Here is a 27855-nt window from a genome sequence, read left to right as displayed (position 1 = left end):
TACCTGTGTATACAGGATTCCATGTCCAGAAAAGTAATGCTTAAAATATTAGGGACTCTTAAGTAAAAATACAGGCTTCCATACAAGATAAAATACTCATCAAAACACACATTCAGTCCTAAGAAAAGTAGATAGATAGGGGAACACATGGGTAGACAAACAGGGTGATAATTACCGATCGTAGTCTTCAAGAAGGCTCCAATGGCAACGATAGAGGACAGGGGAAATGGGACCCTCAGCTGTGGCCAGAATTGGGGATGGATCTAGACAGCGGAACTGGGGTACTGCTAGATGCACACATGAGTGGAGCTTGGTCAGAGGTTGAATAGACTACCTTGGACTCTCAGGGGATGGGAGGTACAGGGGTGGATGACGGGTGATCAGCTGGTACATGACCTCAGAAAAAGGGAGGCTCTGCAGTCACCATAAGGGCTGGACTAGTGCAGTAGCCAGTAGCAAGTTAATTGGTGGTACCTAATTGGGTGCCCATGACTGACCAATGAACAAGCTTGGTCCAGGGGTACCTGGTTGGACTTTCAGGTTGCAATGGACCAGGGTGAGGCTCCAAAATGGGGGAAAGAATGGGGGAAATTACGAGGTGGAGGTGTGCTTGAGTTTACCAAACTTATCTAAAAAGGTGACAATAGATGGCCAAATTGCTACCTAAGGTAACACCCGGTTTACACAAAGGAACTTGGCTCTGGCTGAAGATGGTCTTCGTCTTGTTCAGTCTTCTTCTTGGCACCAGTCTTCGTCTTGTGTTCCGTTAGACAAAGGCTTAGGCGGTCTGGCAGGATCCACGCCTAAGATAAGCTTGATTGTCTTATGCAGAAGTTGAAGCAGCTGTTGGATACGTGAGTTTCTTGCTTTGCTGTAATGGAGTCAGGAAAACAAGATGGTATTAGCTTTTGGTTCATGGAAACAGACTGGAAACTGTTTGCCTGTACAGTTCATGGTGGCGTGGCTTCTTCCACTGCAGCGGCCAAGACTGAGCACACAAGGAGCAGCTGGAAGCTTGTCTGTAGGTCTGGCTAACACCCAACCAGAGATGTAGAATGCTGCTGCAAAGCTGAGGCTTATAGTGTCCACATAAGCCTTAGAAACAGTGGGCAAACTCCACTTCTTACAGCAGATGTGTGCGAGTCAAAACTCCAGGCACCCTGGCAACCATACTGGTGATCACGATGTCCGTGTGTATGAAAAGCAGGGGGCTTTCTCTTACATGTGATCAGAATTAAGCTAGAAAATTGTACGGGGCATTGGTTGGATCAAAGGAGGCGGTTGAAAATGGTTAAGGCAGTAGATTCACCAAAGCTTTTCTTAACAGCCCCAGCAATGTATTTGATGATGCTAGTAAATTTATAATGAATACATTTCTCCTACCATTCATCTTCATTGGTCTTTTAGATGATTGGTTAAAAAGTGAACTGTGGGCAAGTTACAACCTGTTTGAACAAGGCAGCTGAGCTTTAAACATTTTTCAGTGTAGCCAAAGGAAATCATGGCCATCAAATTGAATGGATGGCTGTGTATTCACAAGTAGCTGTTAGTGTAAGTGATAGTTTCTTGAACCATAAGTGTGCATCAAGTTGAAGAAATCAAAATCATTGCCTTCAATGAATGCTGGACAAAGGGTTTTCTATGAATGGCATCACTAAGGGTGTTTTTACACTGACAGTTTGTGACTCACTATCACCGCATTGGAAACTCACCTTTTACATTACCTAACGTTCTCACAACTGTTTTGCATTATTGCTGCTCGAAGCATCTACATTTTTTTCAGTGAGATGAGTTTTGGAGCTGCTGCTGCAACGTTTTCCTCCACACGTTTTGATCTGATCTTTTCTCTACAGGCGTTTCAAACTTGTATTGTAGAAGTTTTCATGCATTTTAAAACAGTGGTCCCCAACCTTTTTGGCCCCAGGGACCGGCTCCAGGACCAGCCCACTAACCGCGGCCCAAAGCAGGCAGGGTGGGGGGACCCAATTCGACCTCCCCCCCCGCAGTGCCTCCTCCCTCCTGTTTTCCTCTCCCATTTTCCTCCTCCCTCCCTTGCCCCCCACGCAGCCTCACCGCTTCCTCCTCCCCCCATTTTCCTCCTATCTACTTCCCCCCCCATGCAACCTCACCACCTCTTAAAGGTGCAACTTGACTCCTACTTTGTTCTACTGCTTCAGACCAACACAGCTGCCCACCTGGATCTATCCTCCCATTTTTTCCATTTTAAGGCTGGGGAAGGGGTGGTGAAGTCCTCCCAGGCACCCCCCCCCCCGCCAAATAGCTGCAAGGGGGAAACCGCTGCAGCCAGTGGCAGCCAAGGGCATGTTGTGCCCCAGGCAGGCACCCCCCAAAGTGCTTCAAACCTCCCCCACACACTGGGCCCGCAGCGCTCACCCCCTCCTTCCCTTTCCTTTCTGTCCTGTTCCGTCGCCGCCACCGGGGGGGAGGCGACGGGACAGGAAGGAAAGGGAAGGAGGGGGCGGGTGGTCGGCTTGGAGGAGGAAGCAAACACGCCGTGGCCGGCAGGGCCAGGGCAGGGGAGGCAACAGGAAGGGAAGTGAAAGAGGTGACAGAGGAGGAGGCACATACGCCGTGGCTGCAGAGCCCAGGCACAGGGAGGCAGGAGGCAAAGGGAAAGGAAGAGCGGCTGGCAGCAGTGGTGAGCGACGCTGCCCTTGCCTCCTTCCCGCTTGAGGAGGAGGCAAAGGCAGCATTGCTCGAAGCTGCTGCAGTGGCTTTCCCAGCCGATCAGCTGATCGGTGGGAGGGGGAGGCTGTGTGGGGCGAAGGAGGAGAAAACGGGGGAGGAAGAGGCACCGCGGGGGGGGGGGGCGAGACTTCACGGCCCATGGAAAATAGGCCACAGCCCACTACCAGTCCCTGGCCCGGGGGTTGGGAACCCCTGTTTTAAAAGACTCCTCCAAAAGCCACCACAAGGTGCAGTAATTTGCATGAGAACTGACAGGAAATTTTTACATATCATTGCTTGCCTCATCTAGTAATTTAAATTTGTATTGTTTTTGCAGTATTGACACGATTTCCAAGCGATCGTATACATTTAACTAAGCACTGGTATTCTGGCTGCCCTCTGATCAGAGACCACCCCCCCCAAAAATCGAAACATTTAAATGTAAAAGGAAAATAATTAAAGCGGAACACTGGCAGGCGATTTGAAGACTCTAATCAAACTGATTTGAAGACTCTGGATCAAACTGAATGTAGTTGCTGGCTTTGGAGGCGGGGGGGGGGGGGGGAAGAAGCACAGGATGTGCTTTGCGAATATAATTGTTGCAAGCTTTACATAGTAGCTGGGACTTAGTTTGTTAATGGACAGGTAAGCTGGTAAAGCCATGAAGGTTTTGTTTTGATGCTGAATGGGCTTAGTTGGAGAAAACGACTCATGGTGGATGGGCAAGGGTATTTTTTCCATATTGTTTTTATTTGCACATGCATGGGGCTGTGAGAATTTAATAGGCTGTCAGTAACTTGAATATAACTTGAAGATCATCATTCTAGTAGGCCACACAAGGTATCAAACATAGTATCATCCAAACTACACAATGGCACTGGCATAAAGCTAGGCTGCACTGATGTTGTCCAGTGTTGTTACTGATACAGTTCCACTTCTGTATAGAGCACTTTTGGAATCCCTGTGTCCCTGAAAGCTTGTTTTCCTGAATCCCCGACAACTTGCCTTCTTCCAGTAGTTATTTGCCAGCACCTGCAATCTTTTCTCACAAATGAAATTATCAGTGTTCCATAAGCTTAATTAACAAGGATATCCAGCAACAGTACTCTGAGTTTATAGATAAATGAGTGCACAGATGGGAAGAGAAATAAGCAACTGAGGTGGAAAAGTATGCTAAATTTGAACTGAGCCAGAATTCCTTTATCTCCTTATTCTCATAACATCTTTCCTTAGACATTGTTTTCTTACCATATCATGTGGCCTTTATGCATCTCTTGAGGCCTTATGGCTACAACCTTTCCACACCTGATAGCTCTCTTGCTGAAGAACATTCTTGTCTTTTTCCTGGTTTCTGTGTCAAGAGGAAAATGTGTGTTGTGAGCAATAGTATGTTGCTTGGTGCTCAGCCGTCTACCATGGGCACCTTAGCTGTTTTTTAAAGCCATATTTTCCTAATTGTTCTCTGAAATCCTGAGGACCATGTTCTTCTTTCTTATAAAAGGTAACACATATAATTCTAGTCCATAGAACAGCTCTAGATGTTGACCATCAGCTGTATGAGGTAGACTAAGTATGTAACCAGCAAATGGTATAATGTAATGTATGCTTGGAGAAATATGTGGCCCTTTCACTTTACTTTTTTTTTTGGCGGGGGGATCAGTCTCTTAGAGCTCTGATGCTGTGACATGCATGCACACTGACCTTTGTGTAGTGGCTAGGCTGCCTAGTGTTGGAGCAGGGAACAAATTTCCTCCTGCCTTGTTTCTTTAAAGAATGCATTATTGTCATTCATTTACATCGGAGAAAGTAAAGGGGTGTCCTTTGAGTGAAGGTAAATCCTGACATCTCTTTTGATCCCAGTTGTCAAATGCTACCCCATTTATGTTACCTCTAGAACGTTGTGGGGGAGTCTCTCTTCCTATTTACATAGTTCCACTGTAAAGTTGTTGCATCGTAAACTATGTTGTGATGAGAACTTCAGTTTTGACTAGCTAAAAGCCAGTTGCCATTAAGGGCGACATGTTTAGAAAAGGCTTTTGGGATCCCTGCCTGCAAGTGATAAGCATTACCAGCAGATTTCACTCTGATGGTACTAGGTTCCCTAAGTGCAGTATTTGTATTCATTTAGGGAAAAATAAGACATCTGTTCACTATTCTTTCAGACAAAGGAAAGAAATGCTTTCTTTCAGAACTACTTCTGGGATATGGCATAAACCTGTTTCTCTACCCTGACTGGCCCCAAGCACTGAGAAACAATCCTGCCCCCTCCTGCTGTGTAGACCCTTTCTCAGTTCTGTTTCTAGGGTGTTATAGAATGTTGGCAAACACATGCATGTATAGATGTAATGCATCATACAGATTGCATCAGAACCAGGTTAAAAGTTTGATGGAAGAGGTAAGTTGTTGCCGGCCTCCTGAAACCCATCGATGTAACAGCAAGACAAACCTAGGTGGCAAGAACACTGCTATTACCATTCTTGTAGAAAACACTGAATGGTCAGTGTTCCTGGAGTGGGGTGTTATGGTAGAGGAATGCATAGTATCTTGATTACCACGCAAGAAGCACTAGCTCCAAATAGGTCACTCTCTTCCCTGAGAATGGAGCCATAAACTTCTTGGGATTTTAGGCTTGGAATAGATAGTATATCTTCGTGGATACAAATGAGCAGGATGAAGATGATTATTTGCCCACCTGCCAGAAAGAAGAAAGATAGGTTGCTGTTTCCAGCATCCTAGCTGAAGCAATAAACGTTGGGGTTGTGAATTTTGGTACAGTTGGAGAAAGGTGCAAGACAACACATGTGGGAATTCACACTTAATTCCTGGATAGGTCAGGGAGAAACCTTCCCAGCCAAAAGGGTAGAGTTAAAAAGCTTAACATACTCTGCCGAAGGCCATAAGCCAAGGAAACAGGTGAGGAACAGAATGAAGTCTGCCATGACCAGCCTCTGTTTTAGAGTTCCAGTTTAGCTTGTGTCCGTTCCTTAGAATTAAATACCAAGCTAAAACCAGTGGTTTCTACAACTTAATCCCATGTTTTGTTTCTTTTTCTTAGTTCTGTAATACATCTTTATTGTTTTGATATAGTTCTGCAATATTCATGTGTGCTCTAATGAATAGGGATGTATGTTCATAAATGAAAATCATTTTTCCTTCTAAAGATCTGACTGTGTTGAAAGATCTCACCCACAATGCCTGGCTGCTTGTCCGAAGATAGACCAGAAACTTCTGACCGGCTAGGGAAGGGTTGTGGGTGGGGCCTGCATCTCAAAGTGTAGATAGCAAAATAGAGGGCAGAGTTTCAGTGGCAATGGCTAAGCAAACAAAACCAGAAGGGAAGGGAGGGGGGAATCCAAGCCCTCTCTCACATGCACAGATTCCCCACAACCTTCGAATATGCTTGGTCCAGGAGAACAGAGTGAGGATTAAGAATCATCACAAGGGATAACTTGAAAAGACTTGCCCTTTAGTGAGACTCTTTCTCAACTAACCTTCCTCATAGCACTATTGCAAGAATAACATGGAGGACTGGGAAGTTTGGCATATTGTCCATAACTTCTAGAAGGGTGGGATTAAAAATATGCAAGATTAGACAATTTCTGCTTTTAACTTGCATTCAACTAGTGTGTATTATTTTATGACTTAGTGTTTATGGGACAGAAGTTAAAACTGCAGTCCTTCTTCAGTGACCTCCAGAATAAAAAAAAACATACAAAACCTCTGGGCTATTGCCATGGGTTTATGCGTAGACTTGGAGAAGCAGGACTGTTTTCCATAAACATTTGCCTTGCTTTAGCTTCCTGCAGATGTACTTCATATATAAACTCCACATGCTGCAGCTGTCAGGTGGTCTTGCTAGACAACCATGCTACTTTGATACAGGACAAAAGAGCATGGTGTTATGTTGCAGAGGTTACTAGAAAGGACATATATCATATTCGTAGGTAGAAGGCTACGAAAGGTAGAAGGAGACGAAAGCATCTTTCGGCAGCACCCTGAACGACCAAGCAGCCTTATCTAGGGACAGCACTGCTTGCTCCACACGGAGAGGGGCCTAGAAAAGGTGGCCTAAACAAAGCTCGTCTCCCCCACCCCAGTTGGCTAGCCGCGGTCAACGGGCATCCTTACTTGCGGTCGAAAAATAACAACAAAGAAAAGGCATGCACCTGCCTCACAAAGTGTGCAAAGACTAAAGCTCGCGTGTTGGAACATCAGAACCATGCTTGACACAGTAGGCAGTGGTCGCCCTGAACGACGCTCTGCTCTAGTTGCCCACGAACTTCTCAGGTTGAATATCGACATAGCAGCTCTCAGTGAGGTCCGTTTCCCTGAGGAAGGTAGTCTTCAAGAACACGGTGCTGGCTATACCCTCTACTGGTCGGGTAAGTCAAAGGCTGAGAGCCGCCTTTCTGGCGTTGGCTTCATGGTCAGGAACTCCATTGCCTCCAAACTTGAAAACCTTCCAACAGGTCACTCAGATCGCATCATGTCCATGCGCCTCCCACTTCAAAACAAGCAGCATGTAACACTCTTCAGTGTGTATGCCCCAACCCTTCAAGCAGATCCTGCAGAAAAGAACAAGTTCTATGCTGATCTACGCAACCTCGTACGGAAGACCCCTACAGAGGACAAGGTGATCATCCTTGGCGACTTCAATGCCAGAGTAGGTAAAGACTCGGAAGCCTGGAAAGGAGTACTTGGCAAACACGGCATTGGCAACTGCAATGACAACGGGCGCCTCCTGCTAGAATTCTGCATGGAGCACCAGCTCACCATCACCAACACTATCTTCCAGCAGAAGAACAGTCTGAAGACAACCTGGATGCACCCACGGTCCAAGCATTGGCACCTTATCGACTACATTCTGGTGCGCCAGAGAGACCTTCGAGATGTCTTACACACCCGAGTAATGCCCAGCGCAGAATGTCATACGGATCATCGTCTTGTACGCTGCAATCTCCGTCTTCACTTTAAACCCACACCCAGGAGAGGAGGTATCCCTCGGAGGAAGTTTCAGGTTGGCAGCCTTCAGTCAGCCGAAGTTAAAGCTGCCTTCCAGGCAAAACTCCAGTCAAGAATTGAGGACCTCAGTTGCCCCACAGACCCTTCTCCAGAAGCACTCTGGGAACACCTAAAAACTACCGTCCTGCAGATCTCTGAAGAAGTCCTCGGGTTCTCCACAAGGAAGAACAAGGACTGGTTTGATGAGAACAATCAAGAGATCCAAGAATTACTGGCAAAAAAGAGATCTGCCTACCAAGCACATCTTGCTCAGCCCTCCTGTCCTGGGAAAAAAGCAACCTTTCGCGCTGCATGTAGCAACCTCCAACGCAAGCTTCGAGACATTCAGAACGAGTGGTGGACCAAGCTTGCAGAGAGAACCCAGCTGTGTGCAGACACTGGTGATTTAAGAGGGTTCTACGAAGCCCTGAAGGCAGTATATGGTCCATCATATCAGGCTCAGAGTCCCTTGCATAGTGCAGACGGCCAAGTGCTCCTCACAGACAAGGCATCCATATTGAACCGGTGGTTGGAGTATTTTCAGGTTCTCTTCAGTGCCAACCGCGTAGTTCAAGATTCAGCAATCCACCTCACCCCACTTCAACCGGTGAAAACAGAGTTGGATGAGATCCCCACCCTAGAAGAGACTGTTAAAGCCATCAAGCAACTGAAAAGTGGCAAGGCAGCAGGAGTTGATGGAATTCCACCAGAGATCTGGAAGCATGGGGGCACAGTACTACATAGCTCACTTCACAAAGTACTTGTCACCTGCTGGGAACAAGGCAAATTACCACAGGACTTTCGCGATGCAATCATCATCACCCTATACAAGAACAAAGGGGAAAAGTCAGACTGCTCCAACTACCGGGGGATAACCCTGCTCTCCATCGCAGGCAAAATCCTTGCCAGAATACTCCTGAACAGACTGGTGCCCACCATTGCAGAAGAACTCCTCCCAGAGAGCCAGTGCGGCTTCAGAGCTAACAGGAGCACCACCGACATGGTATTTGTTCTCAGGCAGCTCCAAGAGAAATGCAGGGAACAGAACAAGGCTCTGTATGTGACTTTTGTCGACCTTACCAAAGCTTTCGATACCGTTAGCAGGAAAGGCCTGTGGCAAATCTTGGAACGTTTAGGATGTCCCCCAAGGTTCCTCAGCATGATCATCCAGCTACACGAAGACCAGCGAGGCCAAGTCAGACACTGCAACGACCTCTCGGAGCCCTTCCCAATAGGCACAGGTGTAAAGCAAGGCTGCGTTCTCGCGCCAACTCTCTTTACGATCTTCTTTAGCATGATGCTTCAAAGAGCCGCAGTAGATCTAGATGAGGACGATGGTGTCTACATCCGCTATCGCACCGATGGCAGCCTGTTCAACCTGAGGCGACTAAAGGCACACTCCAAGACAATGGAAAAACTCATCCGAGAGCTACTGTTTGCTGATGATGCTGCACTCGTCTCCCACTCGGTATCAGCTCTGCAGCATATGACGTCCTGCTTTGCAGAGGCTGCCAAGCTATTCGGCCTAGAAGTTAGTCTGAAGAAGACAGAAGTTCTCCACCAGCCTGCACCCCAGGAAGATTATCACCCTCCCTGCATCACTGTGGGTGATTCAGTTCTGAAGACAGTCCAGCAGTTCAGCTACCTGGGGTGCATCATCTCCTCAGATGCCAGGATCGACAAGGAGATTGACAACAGGCTGGCAAAGGCAAACCGTGCATTTGGCCGACTGCACAAAAGAGTGTGGAGCAACAAGCATCTGAAAAAAGGCACAAAGATCAATGTTTACAAAGCGGTTGTGATGACAACCCTCATCTATGGCTCCGAATCGTGGGTTTTATACCGTCATCACCTGCGACTCCTTGAGCGCTTTCATCAGCGCTGCCTTCGCACCATCCTCAACATCCACTGGAGTGACTTTGTGACCAACACTGAAGTCCTCAAGCGGGCAGAGGTTACCAGCATCGAGGCACTGCTGTTGAAGACGCAGCTGCGCTGGGCAGGGCATATTTCTAGGATGGAAAACCACCGCCTTCCCAAGATTGCCCTGTATGGCGAACTCTCCACCGGCCATCGAAATAGAGGGGCACCAAAGAAGAGGTACAAGGACTCCTTGAAGAAATCCCTTAGCACCTGTCACATCAACCATCACCAGTGGTCTGACCTAGCCTCAGATCGCAAAGCATGGAGGCACACCATCCACCAGGCTGTCTCTTCCTTTGAGAACGCACGCATAGCTGGTCTTGAGGACAAAAGGAGATTGAGGAAGAATCGCACAGGACCAACCCTAAATCAGACTTTTCCCTGCAGCCGCTGTGGCCGGACCTGCCTGTCCCACATTGGTCTTGTCAGCCACCAGCGAGCCTGCAGCAAACGTGGACTATTGCACCCTTCTTAAATCTTCGTTCGCGAAGCCAAGCCGAGAGAGAGAGAGAGAGAGAGAGGTAGAAGGCTGTTATCAGTTTAGGTCATTGCAGTTGGACCTAATAATATAGGTAGAAAGATGTATCTGTTTGTTCAGTGATTACTGTCTACAGAATTGTGGCAGCTTATCTGAGTAATATTTGCAGTACAGATCTGTTCAAGATCAATACAAATGTAGAGATAATGTTACGTTTGTTTTCCTCCAGATCTGTAATTAGAGGAACTGATAGCATCCTATGATAGTCCCACCCCAGTGCCTCCTTTTTTATTCTGCTCCCCCATCTCATTCCTCTCTTTCTTAAGAGCATTATAATTGGGTTGATGAACTATTACTTTGTATTGCACAGAACACTGAGAGATTTTTATTCTAACAAGTTTAGAGAAGCCATCATTATATCTTTACAAATAAAGATATGGAGGTAGGAATGAATTTGCTGTGATCAAATACTTAATACTTTCTTTTCCCAGGATTGAACCATTTGTTTGTTTGTTTATTATTTCGATGTGTATCCCATCCTTCTTGCCAAAGCAGACTCAGCACAGGTTACAACAAAATTAAAACAATTTAAATGAAACTAAAATACAATAAAAACTGATTAAAATCCAATACAGTCAGATAAAGCCCATCCAAAAAACTCTGCCTCAGCAGACACATTCCATTCAATCAGATCTGGAGGCCACTCAAATCTCAGATGCTGGGGGGAAGGCCAGATGAAGAATGACATCCGCCACCTCAACTAAAGTCCTAGCAGAAGAGCTGTGTTTTACAGGCCCTGTGGAATTGCGAAAGATCCCACAGGGCTCAGATCTCCATGGGGAGCTCATTCCACCAGGCACGGGTGAAGGCCAAAAAAGCCGTGGCCCTAGTCGAGGCAAGCCAAACATTTCTGGAGCTGGGGACCACCAGAAGGTGTTAGTTAGATGATTGTAAAGACCAGTGGGGCTCATATGGGGAGAGGCAGGCCCCTATGTATGCAGGCCCCTGTCTGTATAGGTCTGTCACACAGCATGGAACTAGGAAGGACCTTCTGTTGGCTGCCACCACTCTGGTAAGGGTCTGTATAGGAGGGCTCAGGGCACCCAACCACTCCTGTGTCTTCCTTTTTAGTAAAATATTTTAACTGTGACCGAAGAGACATGAGGACCAGGCAAGCTAACAATAAGAAATTTATTATAAGTGCTCTAGAACAACAAAATAAACAGTGCACAATGAAATAAGAAACAGTAAAGGTTGGTGTAAATAAATAAACAGCCCTGACACATCCGTCTAGACATTTTTTTTTCTCTGATACCAAAGATTCCCCCTCCTTGAGTGAGGGAACCCTCCTCCTGCTGCAGTCTCTCCGAAGAGAACCTTTCTCCCTGCAGCATTTTCCAGAGAGAACACACCCTGTCTGTGGCTTGGCCTATTATGCTTTCCTCCCAGGTCCCACCCCTCTGGGAAAGTTTTCCCTCCAAAACTTCTTTCACTCAATCAGAGGGACAGAAGGGATCCTAGGAGATGTAGGCCCACTAGCCACTCCTACAAAGGCTTCTCTGGAGCATGTCGGCCTCACTAGGCCTAGGATCATGACAAGGGTTTTAAAGGTAAGTACCAGCACCTTGAAGCGGACCCAATACTCAATAGACAGCCAGTGCAGGTTGTGGAGCACAGGATGGATCTGTGCCCGGTATAGGCAGTGAAGTCAACATCTGTGCAGCAATGTTTTGTACCAGCTGGAGTTTCCTGATCAGAGCCAAGGACAGTCCCACATAAAGAGAGTTAAAATAATCCAGCCTGGAAGTGACCATCATGTGGGTCACTGTGGCCAGGTCATGGGGGGCGAGATATGAATCCAGTTGCCTGATCCGCCTTAGATGGAAAAAAAGCAGATCTGGCAATGGTGGCAACCTGGGCCTCCATAGTCAGAGAGGCATCCAAGAGTACCCCCAAGCTCTTCACTCCCGACGCTGGCACCAGTGGAGCCACATCAAGTGATGGGAGCCTGATCACTGATCCCAGACCCCTGCAGCCCAGACACAGGACCTCGGTCTTCAGTGTTTAATTTCAGCTGGCTCTGTTGTAACCATCCAGCTACTGTTTATAATGCTCCACCCAGCTCCTCTGGGGCTGAGTCTGGGCAGCTGTCCATTAGTTGATAGAGCTGGGTGTCATCCACATATTGGTGAAACCCAGCCCAAATCTCTGGATAATTTGGGAGAGAGAGCACATATACATGTTAAAAAGCATTGTGGAGAGAATCACTCCCTGCAGCACACAGCATTCTAATGGGTGCCACTGGGACAACTCTCCTCAAAGCACCACATTCTGTCTCTGTCCTGTGAGCAGGGTGGAAGCTGGACTGGAAGGAATCCAAGATGTTACATCCTCCAAGAAAGCCTTGTTAAATCATATATTACCATGGGTCATTTTGTAAAAAAAGAGGTGCTGGAGCTCATTAGCACAACTTATTTGCATTTGCCATACACCCCTGACATTACCAGAAGATATACTAAATTATATCAGCTCAACATCTACCTTAAAATGCATCTTGAGTTATACTTGTCATAATAAAATCTTACTCCCAAATTACTTTCTCTTATGTGGCCACAGTGTCATGATGAAGATTTCTATCTGTCTGCTTTATATGTTTTGGTTATTTCCCCATTTTTTGTGTGGGGAAATATTAGAAATGTTGTCAAATCTGAGATCAGCAAGTATTTGGGGGCGGGGGGGAGGGTAAGAAAGAAAGCACAATTTTGAGGTTCCGGAGCACCACTCCTGCCTAAAATGAGACCTGTATATTACTATCATAACATCTTCAGCAACTTGTCAGCAAACAAAAGAATTTCAAATGGCCTATGAATATTTAAAGTTGTCCCAATTTAGCTTGCTAATAACCTTCTCCCAATTATGCTTATTTTTGCTTCTGTTCTGCAGGTCCTGCGCCCACAAATGAGTGTGTGTTGTCACCTGTCAATAGCTCCCACCCTGTGCAAGCCTTGCTGGAGAGCTTTACTGTCTTATCAGGCTGTGCAAGTCAAGGAACTGCTGGGTTACCACAGGAAGTTCATGTTCTCAATCTGCGAAGTCCCGAGGAAGGCATTGGCCACCATGAAAGAGAGGTAAAGGAGACATCCTACGGTGGCTTATTCGATTGATTGAGCTTTGCGGGGTGGGGGTGAGCTAGAGTTGCCAGATTTGGTGGGGGGATTTGGGGGGCATTTTGGGGATGGGCAAGGATGTGATGACATCACCCAGAAGTGACATCATTGTGTTGAGGACACTGTGGGGGATGCTCTGTTTTTTGGGCAGATTCTATGGACTTAAACCATAGAGTCTGCCCAAAACCAGAGTGTTCTGCTGTAATATCCCCAATGCAATGACATCACTCCCAGGTGATATCATCACATTGGGGATGTTGCATGGTGACATCCTTGTTTAGGGGAGGGTTTTCTCCCACCAGCCAGCTGGCCCATGATGGGGAGAAACCCCTGAAACCCTGCTGGGATCTGGGGGATGGCAGCCCTAGGGTAAGCTTCAGGCAATTTTGCCTCCATAGTTGTCTGGTAGGATAGTGAGGATATGCTGGAGGGGATTGGAATCTTTTGCTATCAAAAGGGATTCTGGGATGCACCTAATGAAGGCACACTGCATCTTACTAAACTAGGCTTGCTTTCTGGTGAGAGCCAAAATGATGGTACTGACCAGGGCTTTTTTTTTTAGCAGGAACGCAGTTTTGGCTGGCTTGGTGTCATGGGGTGTGGTCTAATATGCAAATGAGTTCCTACTGGGCTTTTTCTCCAACGAGGCCCCATGCAAAGCGATTGTGTCAGTGGGTGTGTGGCCTAATATGCAAATGAATTCCTGCTGGGCTTTTTCTACAAAAAAAGCCCTGGTACTGGCCAATGCTCCCTCTAAGCTGTGGAGTCTCATGACTGTTTTTTGTGAGCAAAAATTCTACTTCATGAGCTACTGGTATTAAAATTGTGAGCTACTGCATAAATTAGTTAGCTCCAGGGCCATGCTTCCTGAGTTAAGACAAAAATGTTTGAGCCGAAGGCTAAAAAACTGTGAGCTAGCTCACACTAGCTCAGCTTAGAGGGAACACTGGGGCTGACTCCTGGAGAATGGGTATGTCAGTTGCTCTGGGCCTAGAAATCCTAATCTTCTGTTCTGCATCTGATTATTTTGTCATGCAGAGTTGGGAGGGTAACTCCATATCGTATGCAAATGTGCACAACAACTGTTATGTCTGTCTGTCTCTCTAAAAGAGAAGCTTCTTTGGGTGTGAGGAGTTTTTAACAGAAAAGAAGCAGAGGAGAGAGCTTAACTCTTGAATTGCTGCTCATTTCTCCTCTGTAAATCTCTTGTACTTTTCTCCTCTGTAGAATTTCACTTACACACTAACCCTGGTTAGACATGTGACACAATTCAGGAGTAAAACGCAATTTAAACAGTAAAAATAATAAAGAGGGACAGTGTTACTCCTCTCTATTCTAAATTCCAGCCCCTCCATGGTTTTTTTACGTGCATGATGTATACATCTAGCTTCTTAACTTGAACAATCCACATATATTTGGCATTCATCCGACAGCTCTTCAGATTTTCAGAAAGATTGCCTCATCTGTAATATGATTAACTGCATTTAAAATGTGAGAGAATAAAGGAGAATAAGGAACAGAATTTAACTAGGGGTGGACCATGCTTTCTGCAAAGCCTGCATAAAGGAAATGTGTTATAGATTATCCTCAGTACTTTTGGAGATTTGCCAATGCTGCTATAAACAAATATATGTTCATTTTCCTTTAGATTTGGTGATGTGCCTTAAGTTCTTAGCTGGTGTGGAATGTAGTTTAGATAGCAAATGTTGCTGATTTCAGTAGTTCTTGAGTGCTGCATAAGTGACTTATTAATTCAGATTTCACATTGAAGGGTTCAAAACAGAACATTTGTTCTAGTTGCTATGAAAAGATGCAACACAAAGGAGATGGAAAAAATGTCTTGCTGTTAACTTGTGTAGTATTCTGAATACAGATCAAAGCAGGCTGATGGTGAGAGAGGAAGAGAAAACAATTCATGACATCCTAGCATTTGAGCTCTAAAAATGCTCCATGAAGAAGTCCTATGCTATTATCTGAATGTAAGAATTTGGAAATGTGGAGACCCATCTGGGAGAAAGAGCAGGATTCTTAACAATCCATTTCAGTAGCTTTGATCCTAGTCTGGAGCACATCACAATATATCCCATTGCTTTCAAGTGCATTTAATGTTGTAGCCTTAGTATAGCGAGCTTTCCCAGTACCATCCCCAAATCAAAATAGCATAAAGAAAAAGATATCATATCGTTGTTAAAGGAATGTTTCTCTAGTGTTTTAGAAGAGCCTGTCTGCACAAATGTTAAGAAGATTGGATTTGAATGTGGCAACAAACTAGAGTTGTTTCTAGGCATATGTTTTTTAAAAAAAAAATAGTGTAAACCACTGGAGAAGTCCCCATATGAACTGTAGTATAAAACAGAAAAGCAATATCTGCAGTAAGCAAGATTAATTTCCAATTACTTTCAAAAAGCAGACTAACACCAAGGCCACCATATTAGACAGATGGATATGCTTAGGCATACCTGTCATTTTGCTGGATTGTAGCCAAGGAAGTGTAACAGTGTTGACTCTTACAGTGTTTTCTGACTAATTGTCCAGGTCTTTAAATGATTAGAAAAATCTGCAACTGACAGAGATAGACTCTGATTTCATTTCACACTCTGCAGTAGAGAGATTTTTGCGAATATTCAACTCTAAATCACTGACTGGGTTCAAGCACAAGGCAGCTGCCTTTCTTCATGGGCTCACCTAAGCTGATTATCTTCCAAGAAAAGGTTTCCAAATCTCTTTCCTGTGTTTTTCAGAGTGTTATCTAGCGGCCTCTTGTGTACTGTTGTGCAGCACATTCAACATCCGCAATCTCTAGTTTATTTCCCGTATCCTTCTAAAAGACGGGTGGTTGTAACCTTTGGAGATAGCTGCTGAGAAAATGAACAGGAAGCAAGAGAGAGGTTTGCTGGCGACAGCATAGAGAGTAAGAGTATAAACAATTGGATTAGATCAGGTTTTTTTGCTTATAGGATAGAAGTTCGAAAACAAAGCAGAGCAAAGGTTATCTTTAGCCTCATTGTAAAATTTGAGGATTAGTGCCCAGTTGTGTCAAGGCAAGTTATGGTCTCCATCACCTTATACTGAGAGCAGAATTGGTTCATCTGTAGGGATGTTTCCTGCCGTCCCATTTTGAAATGTATAGGTTTGGTACGCGGTATTTCCAAGAGCTTGAAGTATAAACATTTTGTGTGTGTGTGTGTGTTGCTTGCCTATTGTGGCTGACGTTGAAAGATATGGCAAAGAAGCTTTCACATGACCTAGGTGATCACAAGAGTGTAGTGTAGAAGATCTTCTTATTAAAAATAAATTTCACCAGCCTTCATGTTAGAAGTGCGTGTTTTTGTTGCGCTCCTTTAACTTGTCACTTTATGGGTTCTTCTAAATTACATATGCCTGACATGCTGAGAGGGAGTGCAAATAAATGCCTTCTTGCAGCAAACCCCTCATAGGCCTCATGCATTAAACATTGTACTACAGTGTAGTTCTCATAAATATACAACATATTGTGGTTACATTTTTGACACTCTCTGAGAACATGTAGCAAGCAAAAAGTCTCTCACACATAACCACACAGAGGTGGTCCATTTTAAAAAATCTTGTTTCAGGCTTATAGAGGCTGCTCAAGTTAATGAAAATTATTATCCCCAGACAACTGAATATTAATGAGAAACAGAGGTTAAAAATGGTTTGAAAATATGTCCTAGTTGAAATGGTTAATGTTTGCAAAGGCAGTGCAATACTGTGAAAATCAGTAATGAACAAACTGTGGAAATCAGCACCCGAGAGCATAATTAAAGCTTATAGCTGAATGCTTTAAAGATGAAAGGTTTCTTTTTACATTTTGTGTAGATGTATTGTTAAATCTTCCTTAATTATGAATAAACATCTTTAATTTGTAAAAGTCAAGTTTCAAAGGCCCAGAAATTCAAACATGGTTTATAGTCAAAATGGAGAAGGCAATAACAACATTAGCCTCATATGGACAGTGTTAAAGAAAATAGCATTTGTGTTTAGTTTGGAAATCTTGGCAGTCCATGTGCAATCATCTTCAGGGGTATAAGGCCAGTTTTGAGGGAAAATACAACAGATTGTAGAAAGAGGCTCTGAGCAAGTGCCCCCCACCCTAGCTGTCTTCTTATCCACCTCCAACTTCCCACCTCACCCCCCTCTAACTACCAGCCACTCTCAACCACCTCTTCCTCTCAACTACTCCTGCACTCTTGGCATGCCACTACTCCCCTCACCCATGGCACTCACTCACCCCACACTTGCTGTCTTCCCACCCACCCCGCATCTGAAACAGATGCTGGCTTCCTTCCCGGCGTGTGTGTGTGTGTCCCCATGTCTGTGGTGGCTCAAACCCATGAAAGGAGCCCAGAATGGAGATAAGGAAAAATAATTATGGGGGGTGGGGGCATGAGACAGTCACACAGATGCTAAAGCTCAGCATTCCTTTTGTTTGTAGTGCATTTTTGCCACCTTTTCCTGTCATATTCAGCCTTGCATCATTTAGCATCAGTGTGAGCTTGTGGCATGATCTGGGGCTTATTGCCTGGATTGTGTTATGGTAGGGAGTGGACCCAATAACATGCAGGTTCTCTTGAGTGGCGGTTGATGAGCCAATCACTGATGGAGTGCATGCCACAACCAATGGGAATGCCAGATTTGGTCAATTCCACTAGGGATTTATTATCTGTGATTAGTAGTTAATTAGCAAACAGTAAATATTAAGTAGAACAGACATGGTTTTAATATCAGTATTAAAGGGGAGGATATAGCCTTGACATTTGGGATATTAGACTCATTTGTCTATAAGGAAATTTAAACTCTAGTCTTTCTATGAGCAGTGCCAAACAAGTATGCTGAAATGGGATGGCACAGGACATTGCAGCTAAAGAGGCAAGTTTCCCAATTCCTGTCATAGAACTATAGTGAGGGTAAAAGCTGTACATTCTGAAATTCTCCCTGCCATTATGAACTAGGATCTTCTTTGTGTAAAAGAACTAGCAATCTTAAGTATAAAAGGAAGGTGATTGCGATGTGAACAAACCTGAAGGCAGAATGCATAGCAAGGACAGTAGTGGGTACCCCTGTTTTGTTAGTTATGAAGGGTTGAACTTTCAGTGAGATAAAAGCTCAGAGCTTCTAGTATCTTTAGCCATCTCCATTATGGGAAAAGGCTATTCGTATTTAGGTCTGACAGAAGTTATCCACAATAGAATGTCCGTATAAACAGCAGACTGCAGAATCGACATCATATTTGTGAAGAGTGTTTTAATGAGGAAAATATGCAAACATTTCTCAAAATGATTGCTTTGGAGGGGAAAAGGAAAGGAGTGAGTTTTGAGAAAGTGTAAAATTGGTAACCGACAAGTGCAAGAGGGGTTGAAGCTATGTTTTGTCAAACAATGAAATGCAGATCATTTGATAAGCTGTTCCCACCAAAAGGCCTTGACAGCATGCCATAAGCCTGCATTTATCACACGCTTGTTCCCTGTGGTGCTAAGTGATGACAGAAGCTTATTTCTTCATATTCTCTGTTGGAACAATTTCTTTTTTTGTAGCAGAGTCCATACAGAATTCCTGGTTAGCACATGAGAATTGTTTATTATTTCATGACAATTCCCCCATTGTCCCCTGAGAAGAAGGAGAGGGGGCTCGACCTGTTTCTTTGTGGTGTGTTGCTATTGGTTGGTCTTCTCCTACTGTTTTTAAAACAAGTTGCTTTCTGAAAAGACAAGCTCTTGGAGGACAAGCTGAGTGCTTCAGTTTGGTGTTGGATTCTCTCTTTACATCAGGCAGTAATCTTTTAGATCCACACACTACATAGTTTCAAATGGGTTTGTCCTTCTGTTCTCTTTCTTCTTTGTCTTCTACTTGGTTGATGTACCCTGTAAATTGGACATCTGGGGCAGACATCCTATTTTTGTCTTTTGTATGTGTACAGTGTCTCTTACAGTTTCCAAGTTATTGAGATAAGGAAGACAATAAATCAAAATGCACAAACATTTGTGACCTCCATTACGATTATAAGAACACCTTCCTAGGAGTAACCCTCATTGAATGGACTTAAGTAGGATTCGGGGTAGACCTGTTGAAGATTGCTCTTTAAACTGTCTTTTCATCACATGGGCCTATATGACAGAAAGTAGACCAAAATCAATATCAAATCTAAGATTGATGGTTGTGTGTAGCTAGACTAAGTTTAAAAGGAGAAATCATTTGCAACCTTGTAGCCTTTTACATTTTTGTCCACCATTCCATTTAGGATTTCAGTTCTCCCCACCTTCATTTATCCTCTACTTTCACTGTTCTCTCCATTTATTCAGACAAAAATCCTGCAAGAGATTAGATGAAGAGAAAGTGTCTGATCATGCCATTTTGTGCAACTGAGGGAAAGACACAGGAGTAGCTAAAAGCTGAGGAGGTGAAGAATTTACTTGGGTGTGACTGGAGGGTGGCTCGGATGGTGAAATATTTCCTACAGCAGATCCTCAAGAGTCACTTTTTCACCCATGAGAAGAAAGAAAATAAAAAGACCCACCAAGAAGATTCAGACATGCCTGTCCTGCCCATCGGCACCACTCTGAGGAGTTACACGGTATCCTTCAGTTGTTGTAGTAACCTGGGACAGGGGCCTCAGTGGTGCTTCTTACTCACCTCTGAAGATCCAAGTGGACAACGGAATAGTCAGAGGGATCACATTAAATAACAGGATAAGAATCCTTAATGTCCAGTCTAGGCTGATGAATGCCAAGCACATTATTTGGAGAATTGTGCTGAGCAACCACCACCTGTACGTTGAAATGTCTAATGGTGCTCTGCTTGAAGGGAGCAAAGATGGTTTTGCAGTTTTTTGAAGAACAACTTCAAGTTGACCATATCTGCATTTGTTTCCACAAGAACAAAGATGACAGAGCCTTGCTGCTCAATATGTTCAGCTTTTTGGGCTTTGAGACTGCGAAATCAAGGCATCCTCTAGTTCCCAAGAGATCCAACACTTGCTTTGTGGACTGTACGTTTGAACGAGACTCTTCTGGAGAAGACTAGACGGCAGTGTTTGCCCCATAGAGCTTTTTGTTCTCTGTAAAGGTGAATCTGTAGAAATTTTGTCAACGTGTAATATTTACACATGTGCGCGCTTCACTTACCTGTTCTTTGTATGAATTACTGTTGGAGGCTGCTGTGGTGGTGGGGCAGGGGAATGTTTAAAATTTCTGAATTATTTGTTTTTCTCTCTTTTCTGGATTTTGTCCACATGTTGTGATTGTGCAAAAATAAATGCTTACTCTAAATTACCAGAATGTTCCTTGGACGTTTAATATTCTGTGTTTGTGATACTGAAGCATTTGCTTTATTCTAAATAAAAGTTTATATTTTAAAAAAAGAGAGAAATTGTCTGGGCCAGGGTCATTGGGGTATGCTTCACAATTGACTAGGGACATGAACCTGGATCTTCCCTGCTTTGGTCCACCACTTTGACCACTTATTAAACTAGTCACATTAAAATCAGTGAGCTTGTCTAAAATGGTTTAGGTTAGGGCACATGCTGATTCTAGAAAGAATGATGTAGACAATATCCTCCATTTTTGGCTACCAAAATGGCAGAACCACATAAGGGTATGATAAGAGCTATGTTAAATCAGACCAAAGGCCTTTTTATACATTGGCAAGAAAAAATTATAATAAATTAAAATTATTTTTTTAAAAAACATTAAAAATTAAATATTGACAAGAACAAAAACCCCTGTATTTAGCAAAGTTCCTTTCTTTCCCCTGTATATTGGAGGCTTATATAGAGAGGCTTATTTATTTAACCTGTCTAATTTTTGAAAGGGATGAGGCTTTTATGACTGCATTAGGGAGGTTATTGTTCTTCCATTAACTTGTACAATAGATAAGCATGATTTTCTTGATCTCATGCAAGAACACAGCTCATTTATATGAGCCATACAGCAAGTGCTTTTTTTTGTTTTAAAAAAGATGCCAGTTTCCACTGCTTCCCACTCCCTCTGTGCTAGGCTGTTCCTGAGGCCCCAGTCTCTTGGCTGAGTGGGGCAGGTTAGGAGCACATGAGTATCAGGACCTGGGAAAGCCCTGAGAAAGGTGCCGGTACTCAATACCAGTGAGTACCATCACAAAAACAAAAACATACTCAAGCATACAGCAGTATGTGGAACTTTGAATTCCCAATGTGTCTGTCAGCTGATTTCCTGGATTGCTTCAATGCTTTCTGCTACATTTCTGTTTTTAAAAGTACCTCCTGTGGTTCCTTCTACCACTGAGTAAGCTGCAATGTTCCTACACACAGAGAAAACTCTGTTGTGTTTCATGTGGCCTGCTTATCTTGTTTATTCTGGACTGAAGTCTTTCTAGGGTTATTTTTTAAGTCAGCTCAAAAGTTATTGGTCATTAAGCTTGAAACTCTTGTCACTTTTGCCCACCAGAACTTTCAGAGGAAGCTGTACGTCAGCCAAAAATCTGTTTGTTTAGAGTTTCATGTCCAGCAGAAACATTTAGACTTCTTTTCTTGACGAGATAAGAACTAATTATTTCAAAGCAGAATGCTTCTTTTTTTTAAAAAAGGACAGTAGAAATTGTGTAAGAAGAACTATTATCTTTTCTCACAGATTCTTGACAGGATCCAAGATCATTCCCAAGCCTAGAAAGAGAAAGAACAAAAGAAGGAAGGGCCGATGTAGTTTTAACAATCAAATTATCTAGTATTTGCTGATTTGTTTTGAAAACCTGCAGCTATAATGGAGAGGGATATACAAGTATAGAGAAGATGCTGAAAGCTAAGTAATTGTAGGTAATGATGAATTTATCCACAAGTAATTAGAAATCTTGTTGTGATACCAAGTATACAAGTATGAGGTGTACAATGTACATCAGCTGCTAGATTTACTTTAATATTATAAATTCCAGTAACTCAAGCTTGACTTTCACTCACTAAAATGGAAGGAGGGAGGCCAAAACCACTTGAAGTACTCTGATATCACACATTTTTTAAAAAAAAAATCCTAACATCTACCACATTTCTTGTCATACTGTAATTCTTGAATGTAGACATACCTCCCAAAGCCCAGTCGTAAAGCTCAAATGTTTTTCTAGTCCCCTGTGACTCATAGACTTCCTTTTTTTATACTACCACTAAGAGCAAGGGAGGGGAAAACTTTGTTTTACATTTCTAACATAACTTTTCATTCCAAATTTGACATTTCCTGCATTTGACCGGGGTGATATTTTTTTCCTTTTCTGAAATGCACCTGTAAAGTGATCTACCTCTTTCATACACAGCTGGAAAAGTGTGTAATCTGTGGACTCAACTGACCTTTAATTTTGCAAGGATGCAGATATGCTTCAGTGGAACTCTAGTTAAAATGCCCTGTTCCTTAATAAGCCTGTTAAAAACAGTTCTGTTAAATATCCTGCCAAGGTACATAAGTTAAAATAATTACATTAAACATTTTAAATTTTTATCAGATTATACATCTTGTTGTGTTCTGTTTTTCAGCAGTACTGATATGTTAATCATGGTTGGACTTGGACAAGTGCAGAAGTATCACTAATGATTAATGTTGCTTCTCCACTTATGGTGACACATTAACACTGCAATTTTAAGAACAATTCTCACTGGTTGAACTTCAGTGAGATTCTGAGTAGATCCGCTTAGGATCGTGCTGTGAAATTTCTACTTTGTAGGCAGTGTCAGAGTAGAGATGTGTTGGTTCAGTCTTCTTGGTAATGGGAGAGCTTCTGGGGAATTTTAAAACTATAACAGTTTAAAAAATTGTTTCAACCCTGTCATGTCGCCCACTTGTACAAGTTTTGCCCAGCTGTTGGGTACATTTGGGAAGTTGGATGGTCTAAATTCCTGGATCTCATTAAAAACAAAACAAATGAGGTACCTATAGATCCCAGCATACGAGGCAAAATGTGTAAAGAATACTGAGCTCAGTTGTTTAGTGGTGAACAAAACTCCTCCAGCCATTGTTCTGAGGGAAGCTACAATTTTGACTGAGAATAATAAAATCAGTGATATTCTTTCTAGCTTCTTGAAAGTAGTAATAAGAAGGGGGGAGGAGATTCTGGAACATTATGAATGCGGGCTATTCTTTTACTTTTCTGTGAATCAGCAGTCTAATAAGACCGATTCCACATTTAGCACTTCCCTCCCTTCTGTGCGGGGCTCCTCAAGGTGGCTTTTTTCTCAGATCCTGCATTGGCATCTCTGGAGCAGGGCTGCTTGCTCCCTGCCCTGTGCAAACTTGAGAGCCGAGAACAAGACCAAGACAAAGGCTACTGCGGGACCAACGTAAATCTTATTTCAGAGCACTATAAGAACTTTTCTTTTAAGTGTAAACTGTACAAGATGAGAGAAAGTGACTTAAAAGAATATCCAGGAAGTTCAAAAACTGTGTTTGTGGGAGGGAGAGCCCGTTCGTATTTACATGCAACTTCCAATAATCATAGATTATGTAGTTGCAGAGTCAATTATGCTAAAGCAAAATAATCTGAGTTGGTATGGCAGACTTACCAGCGTGAGACCAAAAGTTGACAAGTATTGCAAGGGAAAGTTTAAAAGAATTTTGAAGGGAAGCCTTCTGATCAAGGCACAGCCTGCAGATGGTGTAAGGCTGTTAGCAGGCCCTGGTGAGCCAGGACCAGGTCTTTTCAGAGTTGGGTCATTTGGGAATGCAGCCCAAACTCCACCTAAGGCTAAATTCCACATGTCATGATAGTTTGCTGTTGTATCTTTTTCCAAACCAACTTTGCTATTATCTGAAAAGAAAGCAACAGGAAATCCTGGTATGAGCAAGTGGAGCCACGGAGTCCCTGTGATGTGCTTGCTTCTGCCAGCCAGTGGACATCCAGGAACTTTTCCAGTATGTAAAAGGGCCAGCCCACCTGTGCTTGATACTTGGACTCCAGGTGTTTTCCTTCTTTGAATGTCTAGGATGGTGATGCTTCTGGTATCCCCCTAAGGCTGTTAACTGCAGTGCAGGCTGCATCAGGGATGAATTTGCTGCCCATGTATGGTGGGGGTAGAATTAATGCTTCAGTGTCCTCTCCCCCTGTGGATGCATCCAACATTGTGCTTAATTTTTGAAGATACACTTCAACCAGCTGTGCACACCTTGCAATAGTGTGCCTGGCCTACAGTTCGGTCTATTATATGAAGACTAGCACAGTAAGATGAAGCATCCAAGTCTAATTGTAATGCAGATGGTAGTTGGACCATATACAGTACAAAATACTAAAATGACAATACAGTACATTGTAGAATTGTGCAGTCACAATTAAAATGTAGCTAATCACTTCACAGTTCTGTGTTAAAACAGTGTTTATCTTTTAAATATCAGATTCTGTAGTACAAGCTTTGCCAAAAAAAAAAAATCCAGGCCTCATGCTGTAGCTCTTTAGAGAGCAGTCTCTTGATCTCTGTGGGGTAGTTGGCATAAGTTGGCCTTCTGACTTTGAATAGAATTAAAGCAGCAAATGTTTTCTATTTAATGAGCAACCGTCTGCTTCTGCCTCCCGAGGATGCTTTTCATTGTTTTGGAATCCTGTTGACTTCCCTCTGGTGTGATGAGTAGAGAAGAATGGATTCTTTTGGATTTTATTTATAAACCAAAAATATTTTGCAGGTGGTAATATTTTATTTTTTGAAAGCTCATAAATCCATATCTGAATCCAAATGAATTTGGTGGTCTCGGTATAAAACCTAGCCTTCATGTTACAGTATGCTCCATTTACACACTTTGTAGTTGGTAAGGACAGGTTCTCATTCTTAATGCAGTCACATGCATAATTTCTTACCTAAACTCAATGAGGGGTGTTACGTGTTTTAACTTATGCTCAGAATCCCACAGAAGGCTGACAGCTTTTATGCCAACTAGACCTGCTGCTTTTTCTTTTAACATCTCATAAGTAGAACTGGCCCTGACCTGGATAGTCCATGTTAGCCCAATCTCATCAGATCTTGGAAGCTAAGCAGGATTGGCTCTTGGCAGTATTTGAATGGGAGATCACCAAGAGTACCAGAGCCTCAACACAGAGGACGGCAATGGCAAATCACTCTGAAGTCTCTTGCCTGGAGAACTCTGTGAGGTCACCATAAATCAGCTGCAACTTGATGGAATAAAATCCCATGATGCATGCAGTAGGTGGATTCCATGAATCCATAAGGTCAGCATTCATAAATTCTTGGGATCTACTGAGGAATTTTGATATCATGGAATTAAGGGAGATTGGTCAGAATTTGTGCCAGTGCCTTTTGAATTTTGACTCTGAGACCTATCATAGACCACACTAATCCTTTAAAAATAAGTTGAAGTAAAGTGTAGTTATCATTTGCTCTGAGGATAGTTGCAAACAGAGGTCTCCATGAGGCATGCATAGCTTGCCACATTCTTTGAATGGGATTGCCTGACACATGCTGCAAACCATCATAGGAAGAAGGGCATGGGAGTCCAAGGAAATTTTAAATCAAAAGATGCTTCTCGCAGCACAGTTTTAGAGCCACTGATAGAAGTTGTTAGTTTACACAGCGCTACTCTGCACTACTGTAAATAAAGCATGTAGTTTCCTTGGTACCGGATTTGGCATCTCAAACCCACCCCTCTTAGTACTTGTATATAATACAGATAGCCTTGTTATCCCAGACGAAATTAGTTCCAGTATGCCCAGCATAAGATGAATGTGCTGTCCTAAAATACTGTATAATTTGGCATAATTTAGTACAAATGGCAGTCTTTGCACAGCAGGTGCTCAGAATTGGAAGGCAGACGAGGGCTGAAAACATTGGTGGTGTTGTGTGGCAAAGTTTGCTCATAGCATACCTACACTGTGCCAGTTCCCTCAGTCTCTTACTTAATCGGAGCACTGAAACATTCCCAAATTTTAATTTGAAATAGAAGCAAGCCTAAAAGCCTAGCTTAACTCAAAATGGGACAACCATGATGAGTGTTTCCTGTTTCATTTTTACACTGTGCCCCTAGAATTCCTTGATTTTCTTGGAAACTTACCAGTATTTCCTCAGTGAGAAGATGACGAATGGCAGACCACCTTTTCTAAAAGTCATTTGTCCTTCAATTATCGTGAAACAATCAGGTAGGAAAAAGTAGATAGAATCATGTATTGTAAAAGGATAAGGAAGGGTATGGAAGCAGGGGTGGCAAGTGGACACCAGAAAACACATTAGCCTGGGCACCACCTTGGAAACTGCTGAACTTAGTCATTTCCCACAGATGAGTGGGAGGTACAGTGGGTCTTAGCCAAGCCTTTCTTCCAATGCTATGAAGGAAAAGAAAAGGAAAGGTCCCCTGTGCAAGCACCAGTCGTTTACGACTCTGAGGTGACGTTGCTTTCACAACGTTTTCATGGCAGACTTTTTACGGGGTGGTTTGCCTTCCCCAGTCATCTACACTTTCCCCCCAGCAAGCTGGGTACTCATTTTACCAACCTCGGAAGGATGGAAGGCTGAGTCAACCTCAAGCTGGCTACCTGAAAACCCAGCTACCGCTGGGGATCGAACTCAGGTCGTGGGCAGAGTTTAGGACTGCAGTACTACAGCTTTAGCACTCTGCACCATGGGGCGCATAAAAGGGCATCCTAAAACATGCTGAATAATATTCTGCATTGCATTCTCTGGCAGATGTTTAGAAGCTCTTCAGCAACAGATCCATATGAAAAGGCTCCTTAGAAATGGAATATTTAAAAGCTTTTGACATAGCATTTATGCAGTTTCTGGCCATATTAGTTGCGGGTGCAAAATTTAATTGGTAGATAATCAACCAAAGCTTTAGAAGGGCCAGTTTTCAGTAGATGATGATAAATGACAATACTTATTTAAGCTTTTTTGGTTTTGGTGTGTTACTGTAACAAAGATTTCTTTAAAAAAATAAATAGGTATTGCTTTCAATAATGAACTGCAGCTATTGTTAAATTATGTTATACTTGAACAACTCGAAAGTTGCCCATAATAGTTGCTTACATTAATCTGTTCAGATTTACTTCTGCTACTATGCAAGTTAAATGTAATCAAACAAATGGTTTAAAAGTAAATAGTATATCATTATATGAATATTTAGAATGCTGTGAATGAGCATGAAGAAACAAGTGGATTAAAATTTGCATCCAAGAATTTCTGAACCTTTAATTTTCCTTAGATTTTTTGCATGGTGTTGTGTGTGTTTTAAGCAATAACATCAAGGTCTGAAAAGTAAATCAAGCTCATATTAAGACACCAGTTCCTTGACGAATGAAATCCTAATGGAAATTCAGAACGTTGTTCGATCTGTTTGTTTTGTTATGGTAAATGTTTTCTTTTGAAATTAAATGTTTAATAATGTTATAAATTATTCTTTTGGGATAAGACATAAGAGGTCAAGATAGGTGATCATTTACTGGTTAACAAACTGTCACTGCTCATAGTTGATTATTTTTTACAAAAACGGCGGATCAGCCCATAAGAATTATTTCATTCCACTGATATGCTGACAGTGTAATCCTAAATAGAGTTATACCTCTCAAGACTTCAAGTGGTGCAGAAGGGTATAACTCTGTTTAGGATTTCATTATTAAAATATATTTAGTGATGTCTTC

At 43.0% G+C, this 27855-nt stretch overlaps 1 protein-coding gene and 1 pseudogene across 1 annotated transcript in view; both read left to right on the top strand.

Annotated features, from left to right (window-relative positions):
* The window catches only part of TGFBR3 (transforming growth factor beta receptor 3), a 200922-nt gene that overhangs the window by 75167 nt on the left and 97900 nt on the right, over window positions 1–27855 (top strand). The window contains exon 3 of the mRNA XM_060232181.1: window positions 13034–13218. Coding sequence (XP_060088164.1) covers window positions 13034–13218 — 185 coding nt within the window. The remainder of the gene's footprint in view (window positions 1–13033; window positions 13219–27855) is intronic.
* LOC132566790 (ornithine decarboxylase antizyme 1-like) lies at window positions 19712–20357 on the top strand (annotated as a pseudogene).

The sequence above is a fragment of the Heteronotia binoei genome, chromosome 2, assembly GCF_032191835.1.
Source record: "Heteronotia binoei isolate CCM8104 ecotype False Entrance Well chromosome 2, APGP_CSIRO_Hbin_v1, whole genome shotgun sequence".
NCBI classification, from domain to species: Eukaryota; Metazoa; Chordata; class Lepidosauria; order Squamata; family Gekkonidae; genus Heteronotia; species Heteronotia binoei.
The sequence above is the reverse complement of the archived record's forward strand: the minus strand, read 5'-3'. Positions and strand labels throughout refer to the sequence as shown.